General features: G+C 37.1%; 2 protein-coding genes across 3 annotated transcripts in view; one reads left to right on the top strand and one right to left on the bottom strand.

The window, feature by feature from the left end:
* The window catches only part of LOC129733214 (uncharacterized), a 115,638-nt gene extending 101,462 nt beyond the window's left edge, over nucleotides 1-14,176 (top strand). For both annotated transcript variants that reach the window (XM_055694879.1, XM_055694878.1), the window contains one exon: nucleotides 12,410-14,176. In XM_055694879.1, coding sequence (XP_055550854.1) covers nucleotides 12,410-13,005 — 596 coding nt within the window. In that variant the 3' untranslated portion in view covers nucleotides 13,006-14,176. The remainder of the gene's footprint in view (nucleotides 1-12,409) is intronic.
* Nucleotides 77-25,553, bottom strand: part of LOC129733212 (coiled-coil domain-containing protein 174) — a 111,311-nt gene continuing 85,834 nt past the window's right edge. Inside the window, exon 5 of the mRNA XM_055694875.1 lies at nucleotides 77-98. The gene's annotated coding sequence lies outside the window, so the exon portion shown is untranslated. The remainder of the gene's footprint in view (nucleotides 99-25,553) is intronic.

Raw genomic sequence — 25,553 nt, 5'->3', positions numbered from 1 at the left:
ATAAATAATGAATAGAAAAAAAGAATACATACTTAGCTTCCGGTCTTCAGATGTGAAAAAGAAAACGTTGTTTTTCCTTCATCGTCAAAGCATGTTCTCTGAAACGAGGAGAGTTATTATAATCTGAGCATCCCTTTTCTTCAATACGGAACGACTGTGAAAAATGATTAATTCCCGCGTACGTTCTTTCTCTCTCTCTCTCTCAGGTGCGAACTAATAATAGTGAATCGAGCCAAGGAAGCGAGAAAAAACAAAAAAAAGACAATTCGGCGAGTCGAAAAGGCATTGCATTAAAAACCACATTTCCCTATAAAACTCACTAATTCCACACCTTTCACACGCGGTGCACTAAATTCCCTTGCGTCAACCACTCCCCGAGAGCCGAATTGATGATTTAGTCAATGATGTGTGGAGGAATCAGACGGTCGAACTCCTTATTTAGCGTGTCTGTTTCTTCCGTTTCGGTAGTGTTCTTTGTACCCGGGTTGACACACTCACTACACGACAATAAAGCCAATGAGTTGGCGCTACTTGGAATGTCCGGTAAAATTGAAAACACTGTTCAGAATGGAAAAATATTGGCATATTTTCTAGATTTCAGCAAAATCTTGCACACGAAAACTTTTTTACGTCCACTCGCGGTAACAGGTTGCTTCGATCTCAACAAATTACTAAGAATAAATTTATTGAAAAAGCAATAGTTCTTGGAATAGCATTTTCATAAAGCCAAATAAATTCATACATTAGGATTCCGGATCGGGAATTATTCATCTAGGTTCACTTTGAACGAAAATCCCAATTTTGGTGACGATTGAGATACCCTCCGCGCTGTGAGACTCTCCTCCTTGTTGCAAAATAGCGCATTTTTTGTTGAAAATCTTTTTCCACGCCCGAAAAATACTAAAATGAAATGATTTTCGAAGAAAATGAATCAAGAATTCAGAAAAATATAGTTGTTGATTCGGAAGTGTTGACAGATAGATGATTTTTGTATTTCAAAACTAAATTTACCTTTTTTTCGGTAAATGCAGCCATTTTTATTTTAAACTAGCTGTACCGGCAAACTTCGTTCCGCCCTTTTTTATTTAAATGGTTTCAAATACTGTAAATTGATTCCCTCTGCCACCAAAGATTCAACTTACCATTTGTTCATAGTCTGCAAATGCATAACGAATCAGGCATTGGATACGTTCAAACTTAAAAGAAAAATCATGTGAAATGATTGATTTTATCGGAATGGGAACATCCTTGCCTTTCAGCTTTTGTACATCACCTCGATTCTGAAATACCTATATTGGAAGACATTCGGTAATTTTCAGCTGATTTTCAGAAAAGAAAGTCGTCAACTTATACTTCAAAATGGCTTCCCGCATAATCAATAACCATAAAACGTGCCTAACAACTAGTTCGGGATATAGTCCCGACTGTATGGGGTATCGTTTAACCATATGAATTATCAGCCGTTTATGGTTATTGATTATGCGGGTTGTGGAATCAATTTCTAATGGCCAGAGGCCGGAAATACCCATATTGGATGATATTCAGTCATTTTTGGCTGTTTTCCAGAAACCAGAAGTCAGCATTCTAGAATTCTAATGACGTCTGAGATGAATTCTTAGTATCTGTGTATCATCATGATTGCGGAAATTTCATATTTTGTCACTTTCGCCTGTTTTCCAGACATCGGAAGTCGTCATTTTGTAATTCAAATTGACATGAAAAGTTAATTTCTGACCTCTGGGCGTCATTCTGGTTCCGGATATACCCATATTGAATATTTTGACTTGTAAATTGGGTTAGGGTTGAAAATTAAAATTCATGGTGTCTGAGGTCGATTTTTGGCTTCTGTGCATCATCACGATTACGGAAACACCCATGTTGGTTGATATTTGACCATATTCGGCTATTTTCCAGACACCGGAAGTCGCCATCTTAGAAATCAAAATGGAATATGAGGTTGATTTTTTGGTGGCATTGTCACGATTACGGAAATACGTTTATTTGGTGGTATTTGGTCACCTTCGGCTGTTTTAGAGAAAGCGGAAGTCGCCATCTTAGAACTCAAAATGATGTCCGGGGTCAATTTTTTGCTTCTGTGCATCATTCTGGTTCCGAAAGTATACATTTTGCGAGGTAATTGGTAATTTTGGGTTAAAACCGAAAGTCGCTGTATTAGAATTAAAAATGGTGTCTGAGGTCGATATTTGACTCCTATGCATCGTCACAATTACGGGAATAAGCATATTGTGTAGTATTTGGTCGCTTTTAGCTGTTTTCCAGAAACCGGAAGTCGCCATTATGGACTTCAAAGTTGGGTCTGTGGTTGATTTCTGGCTTCTGTGCCTCATCATGATTACGGAATTACCCATATTGGGTCACTTCTGGCTGTTTAGAAGGCTGTTTGTAGGGAGGGGCATCAAATCATCATAAAATCCTTCACATATCAAATTTGGTTCCATTTGCTCGATTAGTTTTGAAGTTGTGCAGAAATTTGTGTTTCATATGTAATATGTATTATTAAGAGAACCATCATGAAAGTATTTTTTTGCCCCTAAAACCTTTTCTTGTCAAATTTGGATCTATTTGCTTGATTAATTCTTGAGTTGTGCAGTAATTTGTGTTTTATTTGTATACACGGGTAAAAATAAAATCTCGAAAACGGGCAAAATGACTCATGATTTCATGATTTGGGTGTATTTCCATGGTATGAATATACACCATGAGTAAAGACTCATGGAATCATGAGCCAATTGTTCGCAACGCACCCCGTGCGTTACTGTTTTGCTGACATCATGAGCAATTTGGATTGAAACCATGATTTATGGGTCGTGAATTTTGACTCATTTGACTCATGAAATCGGGCGTTCAATTTAAAAAATCTCCCTTTGACTCATGGAACCATGATTGTGATTTATGAAATCATGAAATGCGAGTCATGAAATATAGCATTTGACTCCGGGAATCGGGTGTTTGATTTACGAATTCTTGCTCTGGTTTATTCTAACCCATGAAATTATGAGCTGAACTCGTGAAATCATGAGTCACGAGTCATGCAATTTAGCATTTGACTCATGAAATCGTTCGATTTATGAATTCTTGCTGTGGCTACTGGAACCATGATTTCAATTTATGAAATCATGAGTTGCGAGTCAGGACATATAGCATTTGACTCCAGGAATCGGGTGTTCGATTTATGAATTCTTGCTTTGGCTACTAGAACCATGATTTTGATTTATGAAATCATGAGTTGCGGGTTAGGACATATAGCATTTGACTCATGAAATCGGGTGTTCGATTTATAAAATCTTGCTTTGATTCAGGAAACCATGAATTGAACTCATGATTGATTGGGCTAGTTTCATGAAATCATGATTTGTGCGATCCGATTCACGAAATTGCCCAATCCGCACGAGAGTCACAAATAAAATAAGACTTTTTTTACATTTGTCCCCCGAATGTTTTAAAAATAAAATGGAAATAGTTTTTGTACGCGAATAACCATTACTTTTTATAGAAAAACTTGTGTGAGTTTTCTTACAAAAGACACTAGCGCTATGATTATAAAACAAATTTTTCTTTTATTTTGTCTCTGAGATAATTGAACTAAAAATTATTTATTCTTCTCTGAAGGGTCACAGGCGAAATTATTCCACTTGTGAAACGAAATTATTTTTTCCATTAAGCAGTCACGGTGATAATTTGAAGTACAAATGGTATGTTGTCTTAGAATAGTCACTAAGTCATTAAGAGGTACATTTAAATTTTACTGATAACTTTAGGGTGACCTTCATGGGAATAGTTTCCCCTGTTAGTCACTGTCACTTCTGTGAGAGAATATTTGTCAAAAGTTTTGTTTAATAGAATTTGTGACCTTTTGAAAAAACTTATAAGTTATTAACATTGTCGCAGTGATTTTGGTAATTATCTCTTCTAGTTTAAATAAATATCAGAAAAAATGAACATCGGGCTTCAATCAACAAATGTTACTTTTTAGTCACCGTGACTTTTGTAAAGAATATGTCAGATGTTGTTATGAATATGAGATCTTTCAAAAACTTCGCGAAATTTTAGTAACTATCCTTTTGATCAAGTAACTTCGAAAAGATTAAAATTCAAAAAATTAATAAGGTCACATATTTCTTGAAACTAACGTTCGATTAGTCTCAAAAGAGTCCCCGTATTAATTGATGTTTATTGAAGAATAAGGAAATGATTTATAACCGTTATCAAGAGGAATGCATCTTTTTTACGAAAGTCACCAAGAATTGGTGACGAGCACCTAAAGTTTGTTGGCTCACTAAAATGGAGGCAATACTTGACGAAAGTAGTACATATATTATAAAATTAAACCATAATATGATTCCTTCAAGTTTTCCTTGTTAATTTTCATATATTTTGTAACAAAATTACAAAAAGAGTTATCCATTAACAGGCAGATGCCTAAAAAAATCAACAAATTTAATTTTTCGTGTTTCTAAAATATTTATAATTTTACGAATACTATCTAAAACCTAACTTTTGGGAAGGCGCGCGAAAATTTTAAGGGGTAGGCGACATACTTTCTCCATGAAAATGGAATTGCATTTGAAAATAGCTTTCGGTATTCATCACAATTTCAACTTGTTCTATGTTTTTACTTATATGTACACGTTCAATCATTTCTAAATTTTATCGGCGAAATAAAAAAAAATAAAAAGCAATGTTCGGGAGTTGGTCACGAACAGTATATTTTATTTTAGAACTTTGTCACGAAAAATATTCATGAAAGTGTTGATAAAAATATAACTCGCGGTGACAACTTAAAACAATATTAGAAACGTTTCTGGTTTCTCCTATAAAAATCACCCAGTTGAAAGTATGTAAATGTAGAAAATTTCTAACAAACCACTTTGGGACAATTGCTAAAAGTTTGTATAAGGCTCTAAGCCCCGCCTTTTCGACGCTTTTTCAGCATTCTTGACCATTTACAGAACATATTCCTTATACGAATATGAATCTTCTCTTAAAGGTCACCAACATATCATTTGTGCGGACTGGGTGTACATTTAATTTATGAAACTTCGCTTTGGTTCATTGAATCTTAATGTCATGACTTATCGATCACGAAACTGAAAATATAATTCATGTGATCTAGCGTTCTACGAATGAAATTTGACATTATATTTGAATTCGTGTTTTGGTTTATGAAGTCATTAATTTATTTCATGAAACTACAATTAAAATTCATTAAACTTAGAAAAAAGTTCATAAACTTTGAATTGGATTCATCACTCTGATAAATTGGAATTTGATTCATGATTATGAATTATTGAAATTATAATTTTTCAACTTAAAACAATTAATAAAAATCGTAAAAGATCAGATTTTGTTCATGGTCTTAGATGCCGAACCGTTACGAGTTTGAGGATTTGTGTTTGTAGTAACAAGTTCGACAGTCAGTATTATTTATGATTTGCACGGCAAAACAAAGTAGAACATAAATTAATAAGTTTTCTTAGGCAGCTTATGTGCAGCAGCATTTTGCAAAAACCTGCCAAACACGTTCGATACCCTAATCAATTTATAATAACATTTCAACCATTTTTGATCGTTTTTCCTAACGGATTCTATTTTTTCTGAGAAAAGTACTGTAAATCTTTATCGATGACATTAGGGAACACAAAATGTTTCTCATCTATTTTTTTTAATGTCATTTGCATAGCATTGCATTTGTACTTTGCATAGATGTTCTTATGGGCTGAAGATGTCATTTTGTGCTATTATTATTTTTTGTTTTTGGTCACGAATAATTTGTGAAAAGGTTTTTTTGTAAAAGTGGTATAAGGCGGCATCCATAAATTACGTAATACTTATAGGGGGGAGGGGGATATATTCTTTGGCATTACGATTTGTTATATAGGGGAGGGAGGGAGGTAAGATCAGCGTTTCGTAACAAAAAATCCAAGGGGAGACTTACCAAATATGAGCATTTCTATTTGGCATATTCTTCTACGCTGCCGGTACCCGGATAACTGTCCCATAATGAAAAACAACTGGTTGAGAAAACGGCGATTCAACATTATCCGTGAATTTTCGGATTTCCAGCAATTATATCCATAACCAATGACCATAACAGTTCCATGGCACCACAAGTTTATCGTTGAGAACAAAAAACCATGGATGGAATTGGTTTTACGTTATATAACTTGAAAAAAAAAGACAAAATGGGACAAAATATGCGGGTACATTACAAAAGTACTCGCATATTTTGTCCCATCACATACAAATTCAACCAGCAACCGGCAGTATCATTGGCAACGTAGATTGTACCACAGAAAAACAACATTATTCTAGTTTATTAAATGACATATTTCTATATGCCTTAAATAACCCGATATACACTAATCTGGAGCAAAATTATATGTTTGCAGTTTGTACCTCTATGCAGTGGGACTATAATGCGGATACTTTTAATATGGGACAAAAACAACTTGGAATTTTTTCCATGTTTTCCCATACAAAAGTATCAATTTTAATTTTTTTCCAGAAAATATGATAACTATTAAGTCGATTCCCGATGATAACTCAAAAGTGACCAAAATCAGTATGGGACAGTTATGCGGGTACCGGCAGCGTTACGTAATTTTTATGGGGGTAGGTTTTGGCGTTACTTTTCGTTACATATGGGAGGGTGGGGGTCCAAAAATTGAGGTTTTTGCGTTACGTAATTTATGGATGTTGCTAAGGCAATCGACGAGACAGGTGCGGTCAGCTGATTTCAATTTTTTTTGACTTTTGACAGCCTTAGGTATGTTCGAACTATCGCAACTTGGATGCAACCCGGATCGAAAAGCACGAAAAACAAACGATCGGTTGCTCCAGTATGGTTAATGACAATCCTTTACCCAATAATAAAACATCACTTAAGATTTTTTTTCCGGCATCAACAGATTTTGTGTTTGGTTGTGTTTTGGTTTTGCAACTTGAAAAAACAATTACAAACGTACAAGCAGTGAAACGTGGATTGCCTTATTGATGGTTAAAAAATATGTTTAGAGTCAGAACGGTTTGTTTAATCGGTGTGACTTCATCAGAAAAGTTGCAGATAACAGTTTTATCTTACCGATAAAAGTATACACAAAAAAATATTTATTTTGCAACACAAAACAAGGAAAACAACTTGTTTTGAAGTTTTTTTTTAACTACAAATGGTTTATGGGTGTATGCTCCAGTATTGCTAAACTCGCTCTAAACAAGCATGCGATACTCCAAGTATTGTTCTCACCGCTACCGAAATCACACACACAATGGAGTACCTCCACCATTCAAACTGTCTCTCGTTCTTTCACACTTCCTTCATTTCACACCACCGAGTGTTGACGCTTGCGAGTTTTCTTCGCTCCCGAAATCATGGACACACACTCCTATTTACGGTCTTATTCGCGTGCACTCCCCTACTCACGCGCACGATCAGCCAAAAATAATTGTTTCAAGAGACATCGGAATGGCGTGGCGCGATGCAGCGGATCGATTATAGTTAAGTAAACTGTGTAAATGTAGTAAAAGCTGTTCCTATCAGATGTTTCAATGTTTATAAGTTGTCATCAAAATGTCGCCTCAAATTCTCTCAGAAAGCAATATGTTGAACATTATGGACATCCTGAATAGTAGAACAAATATTTGATGTTGATGGTTGCTCTAAACTGGGCTCCTTCGCATTATTGTGGAAAACATCAACAGGGTCTACTTATAAAAAAGTTGGTTACTCAGTTATTTGTTTCTTGGTGCACATTTAAATTTCGAACTCGTGCTGAGACATGAAGATCATATCGAATTTACAATCGTCTATGTCAAGGTGCACCAACATTTCGAATAAGGTGTAATGTATGAACGACAAAATTTTAACTCTTCAGTTGACTATTTAGTTCATCCTCAAAAGGACAATTAGTTTTTTAATTCAATTTAAGATATGATGCTGATCCCATCTCTGTGCTATTCTTGACATTAAAAGCTGTTTTCGGACTATAAATTTGACGGCAGACAGATTTTGATTGCCAACACCCCCGTTTGTGTGTTGCCAAAATACGGCAATTTTTCACTGGAGGAATTGCCGCTACCGCACAAAAGCCGCTTTTTACTAAAAGAGGTAATACCGTTGCACTTATCGCTGACGCTACTACTACTACCGCTACTGGTACTCGCTATCGCTGCTGCCCGCTGCCACATAGTTAGCACCGTCCTTTATTAGTAAACTGATTGCTTTTTTAAGACTTTTTAATAAACTTCGTTTTATTTCTTGTAATTTTAACACTTTTCAATAACAATTTTCAATAGTAGGGTAGCGAAAGGCTTCGGCAGGTTTTCTGCAGCAATCTTAACCACTGCCGAAGCCGCTCGCTACCTACAATAGTTCAAATAATCAAATTACAATTGTCTGCATTTGGAGACTGATGCGTGGATAATTATCAATTGATTGATACAAAAACGACGGACAGTTCATGCAACCGAAAGATCATTTAAATCGATCGAGTTAGTGCAGCGGCTAGCAGAATTGCGTACGCACCACCATTACCACTCCATCGGCGTTGATTTCCTAGTCTCGGCCACACAGGAGCAGCAGGGCTGGGATCGTTACGGCTCTGCGACAGCATCAAACAATCCACTTTATAACTCAGTGATCCAATAGTATCACACAGCTGTTCAAATTGAACAACATTCTTTGGCACAGCCGGCACATTATTTAGTTTTTCGGCAAATTAGGCAAGGATTCTTCTACCGCCTAATTTACCTTTACAGGCGGGACAAATAAACATTGCTTTCCCTTGTGTGAACAAATCCCTGTGGACACGATCGGTAATTTCACAACATTGCTAGTCGATGTGACAAAAGGCATCGCAGAAACCGCGGGGCACTGGTTTCAAATCATTAATAGGCAGATGACACTCGCCGCACAGCTTCTTATCCATCAATTCTAGCAGCAACAACAACAACGAGTTTACATTTCAAGCGAAGGAACTCTAAACTGGGCTTGATGGAAAATACAAACTTTACGGGTTATTTGTATAAGCGCACTACGTCAATAGGCATATTATATTATAAACCTGGTATCAGTAGTTGTTTACTTTTTTCTATCCTTTTCGATCTCCGATCCGAATTTTTTTCCGACCGTATGTTCTCTGCCACAGTTGTTCAGTTTCAACCGCACTTGATAATACTGTGTTGAGTAAATTTATGCAACCGGACACTCGTCATATGTTTTATCAACACGTTCACTCGCGAAAACCTTGTTTTGCACATGAAATATGCTAGTCCACCTACGGTATTAATCACGAATTCTAAAATTGCAAATAACTGAATATACCGGCGCGCAGTTTGACAGATATGTGTTACGTTTTCAGCAGTCATGAGTCGTATTTATAAAAACGCTCTGAGTAGCTCATGATATTCAGAGTCCAACCCATGGTATCATGAGTCATAACTCATGATTCTATGAGTCCATGCGACAGCGATGTGTTACGCTTATAATGGCCATGAGTCACCTTCTTGAAAACGGTTTTCATAGCTCATGATATTCGGGGTTGACATCATGATATCATGAATCATAGGTCATGATTCTGTCGGAAAACAACATTCATGATTTCATGACCTGAAAGGTCATGAAAATGGGAAAATATTTTTACCCGTGTAGGACTCCTCCCTTCCAGAAAAGGAAAAGGTGTCAAATCACCATGAAAAATTTTTTCCCCAAAAATTTTCACATGCCAAATTTAGTTTTATTTACTTGATAAATTCTAGAGTCATGCAAAAGTTTGTGTTTCATTTGTCTGGAAGCCTCTTTTTCCAGAAGAGGGATGGTCGTCAAACCACCATAGAAACATTCCTTACCCCCAGAAATTTTCACATGCCAAATTCACTTCGATTCACTTCGATTTACTTGATTACTTTATTTAATTAACAAATTTAGAAATTTGTGTTTTACTTGTATGGGAGTCTCCCTTTCTAGGAAAAAAGGGGTGTCGATCTACCACATTCATATTTATTGCTGCTCTCGTGAACCACCACACGCCGAATTTGGTTCTATTTGTTTGATTAATTCTCAAGTTATACAGATATTTGTGTTTCGTTTGTTTGGAAGCCCTTCCAGAGCAAGGAGGGGTATCAAACTACCACATTAATATTTCTTGCTTCTTGATACATCAACGTGCAAAGTTTGGCTTCATTTGCTCGATTAGTTCTTGAGTTATGCAAAAACTTGTGTTTTATTTATACGGTAGCCCTCCCTTCCAGAGGAGGGAGGGGTCTCAAACTACATACAAATTTCCATGTCGATCGGTTCTGTAGTTTTCAAGTCTATATGAGTCAGACAGACAGACAGATAGAACCCCATTTTTATATGCATGGATTTGATAATTTCATCATGTTTCTTGAAAATTTTCACGAAAGGAACAACTATCACCCCAAGATAATGTGAGTCAATCTCGAGATATATCATTTTTACGAAACCAGTTTTAATTCTATACATATCATATTTAAGCATATTTATCGGAAAAAGTTATCCCTAAGAAATGTTCAATTGTTTACAATTTTTCCTTTGAATTTATATCGATTGGATTTATTTGTTTATTTATTAATCAAATGAATTTTGATCCGTTCTGAAGAAGTCCTTACGTTCGAGAAAATACGTCGTCATTAGTGAGAAACGCAACCTTACATTTTAAACAAGATATTGCCAAACTTCGTTCAAATCTGAGAAGAAATCCGTAATCCGTCTGCAATTGTATTTTCGATAAAGGTTCGCTGCCAATATTGATTTGTTTTATTAATTTAACGAAACTAGACAGACGAGGGTGTTAATAGTCCATAACATTCAACCTCTCACCTGAAACAGCACTCGGTTGCCTTGTTATGAAACTCGATGCTTTAAAGTTTTAATGACATTCGAGGCGCCGCTTTCAATTATTTCGAAATAGGTAAACAGAGAAACCAAATCCTACAACCATAACGAGCAACCTGATGCGAGCTTACTGAGCGAGTTCTTGCATATTGGTTCGCCAGGCGTCCTTGTGCTAACCATGCAAACCTTTTTTTTTCTTTCTTTAGCATGACGTGGCATTATGGTGATCCACTAAAGCTGCCACTTTCCCTAGTCCTGAGCAACCATCATAACGACCCATGGAAATGTTTCGACGGTTACGCACGCTAGAGTGCACCGTATGTAGGTGCAAAAAACTTCGACATCGTACCTTGTCCCTGTGTCCTCACCATCCACCCTATCTCCCATGCAAAATTAATTTTAATGATATTTCGCCTAGAGTACTTGGTGCGCCTGAGTGCGTCGCTATCTCGTTCTGATTCGATGCCGTGGTTTGTTTCAGTTTGTTTTCGACGAATAATTTGTTGTCACTCCCAATCCGCACAGGCGGAAGAACTACAGACAGCGATGAGGTTGGCTGCTCTGGGAACTGTGCCGTTTTATTACAGGTCAATGAATGCTCCAGATTAATATGCAGGATCAAAAAACAAATCAAAAAATTTTGCTCTCGCAGTTTTTTATTTTTCGTGGAACAAGATAAATTTGCATAGCACCCTAAAGTTGCACGTTCAAGGCAAAAAAAGTAAAACTTACTGCCTTACTGACTGACTTACTCGTTGCTGTCAAGCAATTATTCAAATTTAATATGCAAGGCATAACGTGAAATGTGCCAATGTTACCAACCGACGCAATGTCTGTCGTGATAGAACCGATTCAATAAATATTTACAACCAAAGAGAAATTGATGCTACTTATTTTCAAGCGTGCTAGTATACAAACATGAAATCAAGGTTTCTATGATTTTGTGACTAATTGTTACAATTTCAACATTTTATTGGACAAAAATATAATTAACTATTATTGAATGATGTTTATGTTTTATTACAATTGGGTCCTAAAGCTATACCAGTTTTTATATATCATTTGAATAAGCCGCGTTTTCTGAGCAAAACGGGATTTTAAAAAAATGTTTATCGTTTTCCTTCGATTTTTAAATGAGGAGTGAAAAAACTGCTCGAAAGGTCTAAGTTGACGTTTCGCCCATGTACGGTATATGAGAGAACTGTCATTTAAGGCATTTCGAGCAGTTTTTTATTTTTCATTTTAAAATCGAAGAAAAACGATAAACATTTTTTTAAAATCACGTTTTCCTTAGAAAATTGCACTCTTTCAGCTGATATATAAAAATCAGAAAACCGTTTTAAACTTCAGGACCCAATTTCCTTTTGATTACGTTCAAGCTTTGCACCAAATTTTGAATTTATGTCTTATGTTTTCAACTCCACTATTCTTCGAAAACTTTTGTATCTAATTCGGCAGTATGTAGCTTAAAGATATAGTTCTCCCGTGTAGATAATTCCTTAAAAAAAAACTTCCCAACTCTGTTCCCTTTTTCAGGTGATATGGAGCTGAGAACATGTGGTGAAAATTTATCCATAAACGACTGCAAGAGTGCCAACAAAATCGACTACTGCTACTGCAGCGAAGACCTGTGCAACAGCCTGAAGAGGACGCAGATTCGACGGGAAATCGAAGACTCCCAGTTGGGTATTCAGTCGCAGCATCTACATCAACGTGAACCGCACAACAGCGACGATGAGGATCTGTCCGAATCATCCGGGATGGGCGATTCTCACGAAAAGCACCACCGAGCGGGTATCTCCGTTACAAGCCACAACAATGTTAATAACCACCATCACCAATTAGACAGAGATTTGGCAACGACGCAGATCGTAATGACGTTGAAACCTATTCCGACCACCGAGCGGCGAAACAACAACAGTCATGGCCGGAACGATTCGGTGTCGGCCGCTAGCGGTGGTGCCAGCAATTTGCGATGGTCACCGGATCGAAGAATAGACAATTTGCTGCTGCTGCTACTACTAGCGGTGGTCAGCCGGGGACTGAATCAGCGGTTTATCTGGTCCTGGGGACACGTGGAGCATGTTGATTTAGTCGGTTTTTGGACTCTATCTAATGGGGGTGATTTTTAGGGAGCAAAATTGATTGTTGCGATAACGTTGTTCGTAAAACAAAGAATCTCATTTCGCACAATAAGTGTACGCCAACAGAGGGTAACAGTATATCACCAGGCGTCTCCATATTTTAGAGCAGCAATACCCAAAATCACACAAGGATTTACCAGTCACTATTCTTTGTCAGGCACAAATGCTACCGTTTTAATTTGATGATGAAAACATTCAAAATGTTTTTCTGTACAATTTACGAGCTTAAAGCTAAGTTTATGTTTGTTTTTAAATTCTAGTTTGATCGAAGAAATGATTCATACGTAACTGTGATTGTGCTATCGGAGCTTTAAAAGCACACCAGACACGAAGAAAGATTCCTTTAGTATAATTTCACGCTCTCGTTAAGTAAGGTTCGTTCCGTTAAAGATGAATAATGCCGATTGCCAAAAATACCGAACGATGTGCTCATTTCATCCATTATACTTAGATGATCATGTTAGAATTAAGAAAATGTAAGGTCACGTTCTCAGAAGTAGAACATCATACCGAATAAGTCATCCTGAGTTGCGATCCAACGAAAGTATTTCATAGCACAGCAAAACAAATATATGCTCAATTATCTACAATCATTTTCAACACAGCGCGGAAGACGAACCTAATACTGATTAATTTGTATATATTGATTGTATATAATTAAAAATAATTACAGCGATAATTTTAAGTTGATACATTTAGGTTCTTTCGATAATTGTCTATTAGGTTTTACTATGTGTCCCTATGGTATGAAAGATTCACTATTTATAATCTAGAAAACCCAAACACACAACAAGCGCGTTGCATATTCAAACTGAGTGTTTAGTGGTCTAAAGTAGTGAGACAACAGTAAAAAGTGTCAAAATTGTTAAACGGTTCCGAATCAAATGACGCAAAATAAGCAAAACCAGTAAACTCTCTAATCCGATGCAATACTCGATCCGAATGCACCAGATCAGTTCGCGTATTCGGCTCGGATACGAAACATTCTGCTTAGGGTGAAGCATGATTGAGAAAGTTTTCCTCAAGCGAACTCCCCGACAGCCGATATAGAAATAAGAACCCGAATAGTGAACAATATAGTTTGTGACAGGCTTTAAGTAGTACTACAGTCATTTGCCATATCTAGAATTAAATAGACGCGAATCGTAATGTATTGAAACCGTAACTAGTTATGATTTTTTCATGTTTTTTGAAGATATCCTGTTCTTAGTCGACATTCAACTCATTTGTGCAATTATCTCTACACTAAATTGGTAAATAACAAAAAATGAGTTTTTTGGGTTTCAATAAAACCTGGTATTTGCTTTCGATTAAAGGACACATGACTCTTCAATAGGTACTTGGCCTTTTTTTGAAAATCATCATTTAGTCGATATCATCCAGTCGAAAGCTCATACTATGTTTCATTAGAATCAAAAGTTTTGGTTTAGAATTAAGCATTTTCAGAACGATTCCACGTGGAATTGTTACAAGTGCGCAAACTCACTAACCGTCAGGTAAGTTCATTTTTTTTTGTATTCATTAAACAATATAAATTTACGAGAATGTAATCGTACAAATTTTAATAAGATCAGGCTTGTGTGTAACTGTGTAATAAAAGTTATTGCATATGGTGTTTACAGTACGTAAAATTACACCAAAAATAATCTTAAAATTATCCTCTGGAACGATAAAAAAATTATTAAAAATTCAAAAAGCCGTAAAACACATTAATGGAACCAATTCTGAGCATTTATTTATGTGCGTCAAAATATCAAGCAAGTTTGTTTCAGTCGTGAAATTCTTAACATGAATTTTACTTGAATTGCCCAAGCAATCAGAAGTTCGAATTTCACTTAACACACGAACTTAGAAGTTCACATAAGGTTCAGATTTGGTTCCGTGGAACTTTCTTGCTGAACAACAGAACACATTTCTCACAAACCGAACTACATTCTAAATAAAGTACCGTCAACACCTGAAAGCAACTTGAAAGTTCATGAGAAGCTGCTTGTTCCCCTTTATTGGAACCCTAAAATTCACATAAAGTTCACACGTGAACTTCAAAGCCGCCGGAAATTAAAGTTCGGTTAGCATTTTATCCGTACCTTTAATCAGCACGAAAGTTCAGGAGAAGTCTATGTCGTACTTCATTTCCACTTCAAAGTTCATGTTAAGTTCTGACTGATGCTTTACTCTATTTTGGCGAAAATGAAGTTTGCTTCAGGATTAGTGATAAAAAATAAGTTTCTCAAAAACAATGAAGAAATATGGTTTATTTTATTGTCATCGGAACTTTATTATCTAAATTAATGGCAAAAAGAAAACAAAGCTATGATTCCAATAGGTAATATTAGAGTGCTTAACCCTCTGATACCCAGTGCTGCCTCTAGACGGCCTTCATCAGAAACTCAATATCTCTTCATCAAAACGTCTGTTCACACTTATTTCTCATAAAATGAACTGACATCACTTTTTCTTATGTTTATCTGCGGTTTCATGATCATCTGAATCGCACGATAGCAACCATCAAACTTTTAACGTGAACAAATGACTAAATCGGGAAAATTAATTATTTTGCGCTTCATCCTGCAATGATATTTCAAATTAAAAGATTATTAGTGAGAAATTTGATTCAGAATAATTATCAGTGGCTGTTCAATTGCTTTATATTTCAGGTTTGTATAAGTTTTGTTTCTATTCAACTTTAAAATACTGAAAAATTTACAAAATAGCGAAGACCGCCTGGAGGCGGCATTGGGCACTGCCGACATGAAAAATTTTCGCTGATGCCAAGTATGTTTTTTTGATCTGTTTTTTGTTCAGTCATGAAACGGCGACAGGAATCGAAGCTTTGATGATGCAGGAGCTTGACAATGAAACGAATCTGGACTGTGACATTTTAGATGATTTGATAGTGACGATGATTACAAAGGACTTAATTATCTTACACATGCGACGCGCATTTAGCCAACCGCCCCAAAAAACGGTAAACAAAAAGGTTGGCCATCGCGTTCTACATTTTTAAAGTCATATATTTTTGAGTCGAAGCTGCGTCTGCATTTAAAGAAATCATCAACAAGACAAAAAACTGCCAGAGTCTTTCATCTTTTTAAACACGATCCCCTACCTGAAAAGTTCAAAGAGCTGGACACTTCATTTAAATACTTCAACTATTTAGATATTGGAACGAAGATATTGGAAGAGATTGGAACAACTTTAAACACTACACCGTGAAAAATTTGCAAATTTGTAGGAATTTTGTATGTTATATCTGTTAATAGTTATTCTAGTGTTCGTTAAAATGGGATTGAGTATGCATTAATAGCAATCCAAGACGACAGTGCAGTTCCTCGTGAAGGACCTTCTGGATACGATAAGCTATATAAAGTTCGACCAATTATTAACTATGTCAACCAAACCTTCCAGTAAGTTCCAATGAAGCAGCACTTTGCGTCGATTAGCTGTTGTGCTCCACCAAAATGAAACATTTTCAGAAACAATATATGCCAGACAAACCAATAAACGGGACATCTTATTATTTGTCCTGTGTGACGCCGAAGATAACTAGAACAAGATACCTAACTTCCATATTTTTCATACATTTTGAACACGACCGATTTTCGACGGTTAGTGCCGCCATCTGTTGACTTAAATTCTCATAAAATTGTCACTATGAGCAAAACCGATTTATCGTGCAGCGATCGTTCAGCTGTTCAAGATTGTATATGAAAAGGGTGTAGCAGTTTAGTCAGCTCGACGCTTAAGATAACCTACAGATTAATGATATTGTCATTTTTTAATGCTATTGCCATATTTTTGAAGTAGAATACTTCTCTCAGGAAGTTCGGCTACATAGGGATGTGAAATGAAAATCTAAAACCGGAAAATGTGAAAAATAAGTCCAATTTCAAATGCTAATAAATCGATTAGTATTCGATGGATTTCCTTCGTTCTTGCAGCAATAGATTGGAAAATCATCTAAGATTCTTCTCAAATGAAGATAATTGTAATTTTATTATTCAAACTATTGTACTATTGAAAATATTGTCAAAACGAAAAATTAGACTTCTGATTGGTCGTTATATGATTGCTTCCCAAGCACGGTCGACAGAATCATATACCTGTATATGCTATTTGGCCTATATAAGAGCCTGTTTCAGCCGAAGCCGCTCATAATAGATTTAGAAAGCGACAACAGCAGTCATCTCTTAGCAGCAGCAGTAGCAGTGCAGTGGATACCAGCGATAGCGGATAGCGGCCACAACTGTGGCGTAGCAATGGATAGCGCACCAGTTGCAGCGGATCTCAGCATCGATAGCAGCTGGGCCAGCAGATGCAGAGCAGCGTTACCAATGGCTGCGTATAGCGGTCAACAACTGTGGCATGGCTACGAATAGTGTAGCAGTTGCAGCGGGCATATCTGACCATGAAGCATTTATGCAATAATTGAATGGAAATTGCAATTGCAGCAATCGGCCTTTTTTAAGGCTACTAAATGTATTTGGAAGAGCATAATGAATGGTTATTAATAAACTACAACCGAGGTTTGATGCTGCTGCAAATGCACAGCAGTGTGATGTTTATTACGATTTGTTGATACTGTGCTTAACAAGCGGTGACACGCAAGCAGCCGGGTTATCTTTCATGTAAAAGTATTCTACTTCAACCTTGCGGTCGTGGCTTTGCACACAACCCTCCTGTGATTTTTTTTTACACTTCAAAGTACGACAGAAAAGTGCTAACTGAGAGTTCCACGGACAAAACTGAGTGTCTTGCGTTAGAGTTTCGAGTGGGTGACATTAAGGTTCTACTAATGGCCATCTACAATCCTCCGGAGAATGATTGCTCATCTTTCTTGGCTGAGAAGTTGGCTAACATTGCAGTACGCTACGAACATGTATTTCTGGTGGGTGACTTCAATACTGACTTACTACGTCCCAATACTAAACGTACACTTTTCGATGCGATGCTCAACTCTTTTTCCATGTCATCCGTTAGTGAAGAACCAACATTTTTCCACGATGGAGGGTGCTCACAGTTAGATCTGTTCCTAACCAACAGTAATGAGAAAGTGTTACGGTTTGGGCAGGTCGGTTTTCCAGCGTTATCACAGCATGACTTGATATTTGTATCAGTGGATTTTGACATCATTCGACCTACCAACCTGCATACTTACCGAGACTATGTAAATTTTGACCCACACGTTTTGGAAGATGCTATTCTGTCTATCCCCTGGCACCAGTTTTATGCCATGGAGGACCCTAATGATTCCATAGAATTTTTCAATGCACACCTTAAAAGAGTGCATGATTCTTGCATCCCTCTTCGTTTCAGTAACAGTCACCGTCGGTACAATCCATGGTTCACCGAAAACGTCCATCAATCCCTGCTCGAACGTGACCTAGCGTACAAGGACTGGTTGCAAGCTCCACCAGATTTGAAAAACAATAAGCGTCAACGGTACAAGGTGCTGAGAAATCGCGCCAACACGAAAGTCAACCAAGCCAAACAGCAATATCTAAACCGTTTCTTGGATATCAAAATCCCATCAAAAATCCTATGGCGACGCGTTAAAAGTCTTGGTGTTGGAAAAAACAAGCAGTCTCGGCCTTGCGAGTTTGATCCAGATGATGTAAATCGTACTTTCTCAGGAAACTTCACGAACAGTACCCGACAAGCAGCAACCATTTTGGGACCAGCATCGCCGTATAACTTTTGCTTCCAACGTGTGCGCTACTGGGAAATTGTAAACGCCATCTACGATATCAAATCAAATGCTGTTGGGATGGATGGTTTGCCCATTAGCTTTGTTAAGATCGTCCTACCGTTAGTTGTGCAACACATTACGCATCTTTTCAACATGTTCATCGAGACTTCAACTTTCCCTGAGTCCTGGAAGCACGCGAAAGTATTGCCATTAAAGAAAAAAGGCCCATTTAAACAGCATAAACAATCTGCGCCCTATCAGCATACTCTGCGCGTTGTCGAAAGCTTTCGAAAAAAATCTTAAAAAACAGATAACTTCCTACATTGAAGCCAATGGCTTGTTGACCGACTGCCAAGCTGGATTTCGTAAAGGACAAAGCATCAAAACCGCAGTTCTCCGGGTGTCCGATGATTTAGGTGCCATTATCGACAAAAAAGGTGCTGGTATACTACTACTGCTCGACTTTTTGAAGGCGTTTGATACTATTCCACATGGCACATTATTGAACAAACTGCATATGCAGTTCAATTTCTCCACTACCGCCGTAAGCCTGATGGAATCGTACTTGCATGGACGAAAGCAGACAGTTTTTTGCGGTGATCGTTTCTCTAGCTGTGTTGATGTGCCATCTGGCGTTCCTCAAGGCTCCGTTCTTGGCCCTCTTCTTTTTTGCTGTCATATCAACGATCTACCGACGGTGCTGAAGTACTGCTCTATACAAATTTACGCTGATGACGTACAACTCTACATCGGGCGACCCGGCCCTTGTGTGCGCGAGTTAGTCAGGATGATGAATGCAGATCTCGAAAGAGTTTCAGCTTGGTCTCGACGAAATGAACTACATGTGAATCCAATAAAGAGTAAAGCACTGTTAATCACAAGCCGACATCGCAGATCCTCTATTTTGCCAACATCTGAAGTGACAATGAATGGAGAAACCATCAAATGGTCTAACAGTGCCAGCAACTTATGATTTATTTTCCAGAGTGACCTGCAGTGGGAAGAACTGATTGCTTAACAATGTGGAAAAATATATGCAAGTCTTAGAACGCTGTACTGCTGTACCTCCTCGGCGCCAACAGCCACCAAACTAACTCTATTCAAGGCTTTGATCTTACCGCATTTCTTATTTGGTGATGTCCTCCATGTTCGGCCTAGCGCAAGCTCCTTTGACCGGTTACGTGTGGCATTAAACTGTTGTGTTAGGTACGTCTACGGTTTGAGTCGCTACACGCAAAAGTTGAAGTCTTGTACAATCATTGTGTCTTCCCGATTCGCACAAATGTTGCACAGAAATCGCACAATAAATGTGTGAAACGCATAACGCAACAGCTGTATTGCGAATACATTGACAAATGAAAATCAAAATCAGAATATGTATCATATACCGACACTTTATTTCTCACGTCGAGTGTATTAGTGACTGCTACTCATGGAGCAGTGCAAGCAGCAATCAACTACTTGTGAACTCACTAGATTTAAATAGCTATAATACTCGAACGATTTATCTCGATGGATTTGATCATTTAAAAGTACCATTGAATGATTTTCAAAAAAAACGAAACAAAATTACGCTAACAACATTTTGTAATCAACGCTAGCTTCACCGCAAAACTAGCAAAACCCTCCATTCCACAAAGCCACAAAAGCGTTGCCGATTTTTTATGGCAACACTTGTAAATTGTGAATAATTATTATTTGTCATCCTTTGCACGCGCTTTTTTCTCAAGCGACGAGAGAAATTTCTCTCTCGCTCGTAGAATTTCCATTTACGTGCGACAAGACTAGACACGTCACATACTCTCTTTCGGTTCGTATTGCGACGCGCAAGGTCTCGTCGCTTTACGAAATGAGCAAGATACCCGTGCTGTACATACATGATACCAGTGTTGTTAGTGTCACTCATACTGACGGTGCGTGCATGCTGCGGGGAATGCATGAAGAAGAAAGAGTATCTCGAAAGCGTGTGTGCAAAAGACTTGAGAAGCGTAGCATATGTCTCGTTTTCAAGCAGAAATGAGGTGAAAGGTTTTGCTTCTCACTCGCTTTGCAATGCTGCTTGATACCAGTTGATACTGTTCAAGTGTAGTAGTTAGGAGCTGCCAAATATATTAAAGAAACGCTAGAGCAGTAATTGCGTTATGCCCAACATGCAATCATTGTACTGGTTCCAAATTACATCAACTTTTGCGTTGAAAACGCACAATTTTGTACTGGTTTTACACCATCCAACTTTTGCGTGTACGATCACGTGAGTCACCTGCAGAAAAACCTCGTTGGATGTCCTTTGGAGAATTTCTATGCGCATCGATCATGTGTTTTCCTGTGGAATCTTTTGCGAACGGAATCTCCTGTTATACTGTTCCGTAAGCTTATCCACAGCCGTGGACGTCGGTTGCAAAACCTAGTGATCCCAACCAACAACACGGCTTGTTACGCCAGTTCGATGTTCGTTCGAGGTGTGGTAAACTGGAATTCGTTGCCTACCGCTGTGAAGCGTTCTTCGTCGGAAGCAAATTTCAAGAGTGGCTGCATCAACTTTTGGAAGCGTGTAATCTAAAGTTTTTACATATTATTAGATTGAGTAGGCTAAGAACAAGTTAAGAATAAGTTTTTTATGATTAGTTCATACGCATGGTGAAAACGGAGGTAGCAAATTTCTAAAAGATGTATAATCTTACGCTACTGGACAATAAACAAACAAACAAACAAACAAACAAACGGAAAAGTGTGACAGTGACTATCAGAGTGGGGGTTTATATTGAGGGGTTATATTTATTTTCAGATCCCATTCTACCAAAATTTAAAGTTTGATATGTCACAAGCCAGGTTTCAGAACCATTGTTCATATGGTCAGGTTCACCGAGGCACCCGATTCTTGCTTTATTAACCTCGGGAAGAGCGGAAAACTTGGCCGTAGAGCGTGTTCATAGCGGTTATCAGGAAGTTCTGATGGTACGCTTAATTTTAAATGATGCGCCGATAATTCTAGGTTCTTCCGGAAAGTTTCATGTTTGAAAACTAAACATTCGTACACATTGTTATCATTTTTCGGATGGCACCGTACAGTCGTCCACATGGATACTGAAAAAATTGTTTCACCTTTCAGCAGCCATGTCTTGGCCCTGTCGTCAGTTGATTTTGACGTTAAGTATACATCATCTTAACAGTGTATAAATTAGTTCGACTTTTGCTCACGCGCAGCGACAATCATGTCCGATGAATTCTGCAAGAGTCAGGTATCTTGTTCTAGTCATCTTTGGTGACGCACATGGCCATTTTTGTTTCACTCTGTGGAAGGATTGCTTTTTCGATTTCCATCATCGCTAGCTGCATAACAATTTAGTTAACATAAAATGAGCTCAAAAAAGATTCCGTTTTGAAATAATGTTCTTTTGATATTTTTTACGCGGGTGCCCAGTGCCGCCTTTAGGCGGTCTTGATTTTTTTCAAATAAGTAACTATTTTTCAAAACAGAAGTTTTCTTGTTATCAGACATGTGTTACGGATCACAAAACAAAGCGGCTAGAATTTTTTCTAGTGAAAAAAAAAAAATTTGGGCATCAGAGGGTTAAAGGCTTTCACTATCTAAACACTTTCTTTTGTTACCTTACAGAAAATCAATAATGAATTCAGGTACCCAGGAGTTTGCAGGGCAAAAGAAAAAATAAACCGGATGAAAGCTGTGAATTCCCATTAGACACTTGTTTGCGCATGATGCTTTCTTTCATCCCTGAGCAATTTGCCCAAATCTTGCCTGTTTCATGTGAGGCCACTGCATGATGTTGCTGGTTTTGGAGGTCCGAATCCATTTCTCGTTGGTCGTTTCGACTGCGGCACACAGCATATCTGTTGACCGAAAAAGTTTTTACCGGTTTTGAATATTTATCATATTTTGTGTATACTGCTTACCAGAATAAATTTTTATCAAACGTTTGGAAGGAAAATATTGCGTACACAACCTTTTTCAATTACATTACCAACGAACTGCAGCAAAATCAAAACAAACTAGAGAACTGTCAAACTAAGGTTTACATTGCACTCTGCATGTACTTTTTCTGAACTTGAAAGTTCAGAAAAAGTTCCACGTCAGCCTTTTCTGAACTTCCTAGTTCGCATGAAGTTCCGCTTGTACTTCATCTGAACTTTCAAGCTGAAAGAGAGACCCGGTATTTTTCTAGCTATGAACGTGTAGGTAATGAAGAGAAATCAGCACATCGAGTAAAATCGATGCTGATATCATATAGCGGGAACGGAGCAGTGGTATGAATCTAGGCTTCAAAGAGGGAGGACTCGAGTTTGAAGCTTGTGTAGTAAGTTGCAAAAAAAATTATGAAATTTAATAATAAATGAAGCCAGACATTATTCTTCTGATCTAAATTTCTTCAGTAAATGATCATCATGGGATTTTGAAGCAACACGAATGATGAGTGACGGCAACCATATGTCAAATTTTTATCAATGCCCAGTCCGTTTAGCAATTGTTAAGGCAAGGCAAGGTAAACAAAATTCAATTTCTCAATTAAAACCAACTTCAAAACAAAATTCCCCAAGCGTACCAGTGACGCATAGTTCACCTACTCCTTTGCATACCCGTTTAACTTATGCACAGGTTACAGGTAGTTCGAACATTATACCGCCTAGTGTTGGTAGTTCGAAAATGACCATTAATATGGGTAAGCAAAACACGCTAGAAAATAATTGTACACCTATTACTCCAGCTAATTTTGCTGCCGAAAATATTTTTTCTAATGTCGACTGCCTGGGGCCTATTACGGCAGGTAAACTTTCTTTTTTGCAACATGCGATGTTCGATCTTATGAACGCCATGTTGCAGGCAAAATCAATGTTTGAAGCCATTCAAATAGGCACAAATTTTACAATTAAAATTGTTTCTAATTCAAAATTTAGCAATGATTTTAAATAAAGCAATTAAAATATTAAATTGGAATGCTCGCTCATTGAAGGCCAATGAGAATGAGCTTTTTAATTTTTTAACAGTAAATAATGTGCATATTGCAATTATTACTGAAACATTTTTGAAACCTAACATAAAATTAAAATATGATCCCAATTACGTGGTTCATAGATATGATAGGATTCAGGGTTCCGGCGGTGGAGTTGCAATTGTTATTCATCGCCGAATCAAACATCGTGCTCTTCCCCATCTTGAGACGAAAGTTATTGAAACTTTGGGAATTGAAGTTCAAACTGAACTTGGGATTTTATTTATTGCCGCAGCATATTTACCATTTCAATGCACACGCGAGCTCAAAAATTATTTTGAAGGTGATTTACAAAAACTCACCAGAAATCGTTCGAAATTTTTCATAATCGGCGATTTTAACGCTAAACATCGTTCATGGAATAATTCTCAAAGTAATTCCAATGGCAAAATTTTATTCAACGATTGTTCTTCAGGATACTATTCTATTTTGTCTCCGAATAGTCCTACATGCTTTTCTTCTGCAAGAAACCCTTCAACAATTGATTTGGTGCAAACAGATCAAAGTCATATATGTAGTGATTTGATCACACATGCTGACTTTGATTCTGATCATCTTCCAATAACTTTTTCTTTATCACATGAATCAGTTTTAAACCCTATGAGCTCTGTTTTTAATTATAACAAGGCTAATTGGGAAAGATACAAAACTCATATTGAGAGAAATTTCAACAATGAGCTTGATTTGCAAAACGAAGTGAATATTGATTCCGCTTTGGAAGCATTAAAATGTGCAATTGTTGATGCCAGGAATTATTCTGTTCCAAAGGCTTAAGTGAAATTTGATTCACCAATAATTGACGAAAATCTTCAACTTCTAATTCGTTTGAAAAATGTCCGCAGACGTCAATATCAACGTTCTCGTGACCCTGTTTTTAAAACTATTTATAAAGATTTACAGAAAGAGATTAAACATAGATTTACTCTTCTGAGAAATCAAAATTTTGAGACTAAAGTTGAAAAATTGAAACCATATTCAAAACCATTTTGGAAGCTGTCGAAGATTCTTAAGAAACCTTCAAAGCCTATTCCAGTTTTAAAAGATGGTGAACGTTTTCTTGTATCCAATGAACAAAAGGCTCAAAGACTTGCTCAGCAGTTTGAGAGTGTTCATAACTCAAATTTGAATTTTGTGAGTCCAATTGAAAATGAAGTCACACGTCAATTTGATTTAATTTCTTCCCAGAATTTTTTACCTGCAGAAATAATTGAAACTAACTTGAATGAGATTAAATCAATTATTAAAAATTTCAAAAATATGAAAGCACCTGGTGACGATGGAATCTTTAATATACTAATCAAACATCTCCCTGAGAGCACAATGGAATTTTTAGTGAAAATTTTCAATTGCTGCTTCAAAATTGCATATTTTCCCAAATTATGGAAAAATGCAAAAATTACTCCAATTTTAAAACCGGATAAGAACCCAGCTGAAGTTTCCAGTTATCGACCAATCAGTTTGCTTTCTTCAATAAGTAAACTGTTTGAGAGAATTATTCTTAACAGAATGATGTCACACATCAACGAAAATTCAATTTTTGCAAATGAACAGTTTGGATTTCGCCATGGGCATTCCACAACTCATCAATTGCTCAGAGTTACTAATATGATACGAGCTAACAAATCTGAAGGTTATTCCACTGGAGCTGCTCTTTTAGACATAGAAAAAGGATTCGACAGTGTTTGGCATAAAGGTTTGATTGCGAAATTGCAAACTTTTAATTTTCCAATTTTCCTAATCAAAATTTTAAAAAATTATCTTACTGATCGAACTCTGCAGGTTGTCTATCAGAATTCAAAATCTGATAGATTTCCTGTCAGAGCAGGTGTACCTCAAGGTTC

Source organism: Wyeomyia smithii, chromosome 3, assembly GCF_029784165.1.
Source record: "Wyeomyia smithii strain HCP4-BCI-WySm-NY-G18 chromosome 3, ASM2978416v1, whole genome shotgun sequence".
NCBI lineage: Eukaryota > Metazoa > Arthropoda > Insecta > Diptera > Culicidae > Wyeomyia > Wyeomyia smithii.
Note: the sequence above shows the minus strand (reverse complement) of the source record. Positions and strands in the feature narration are given on the sequence as shown.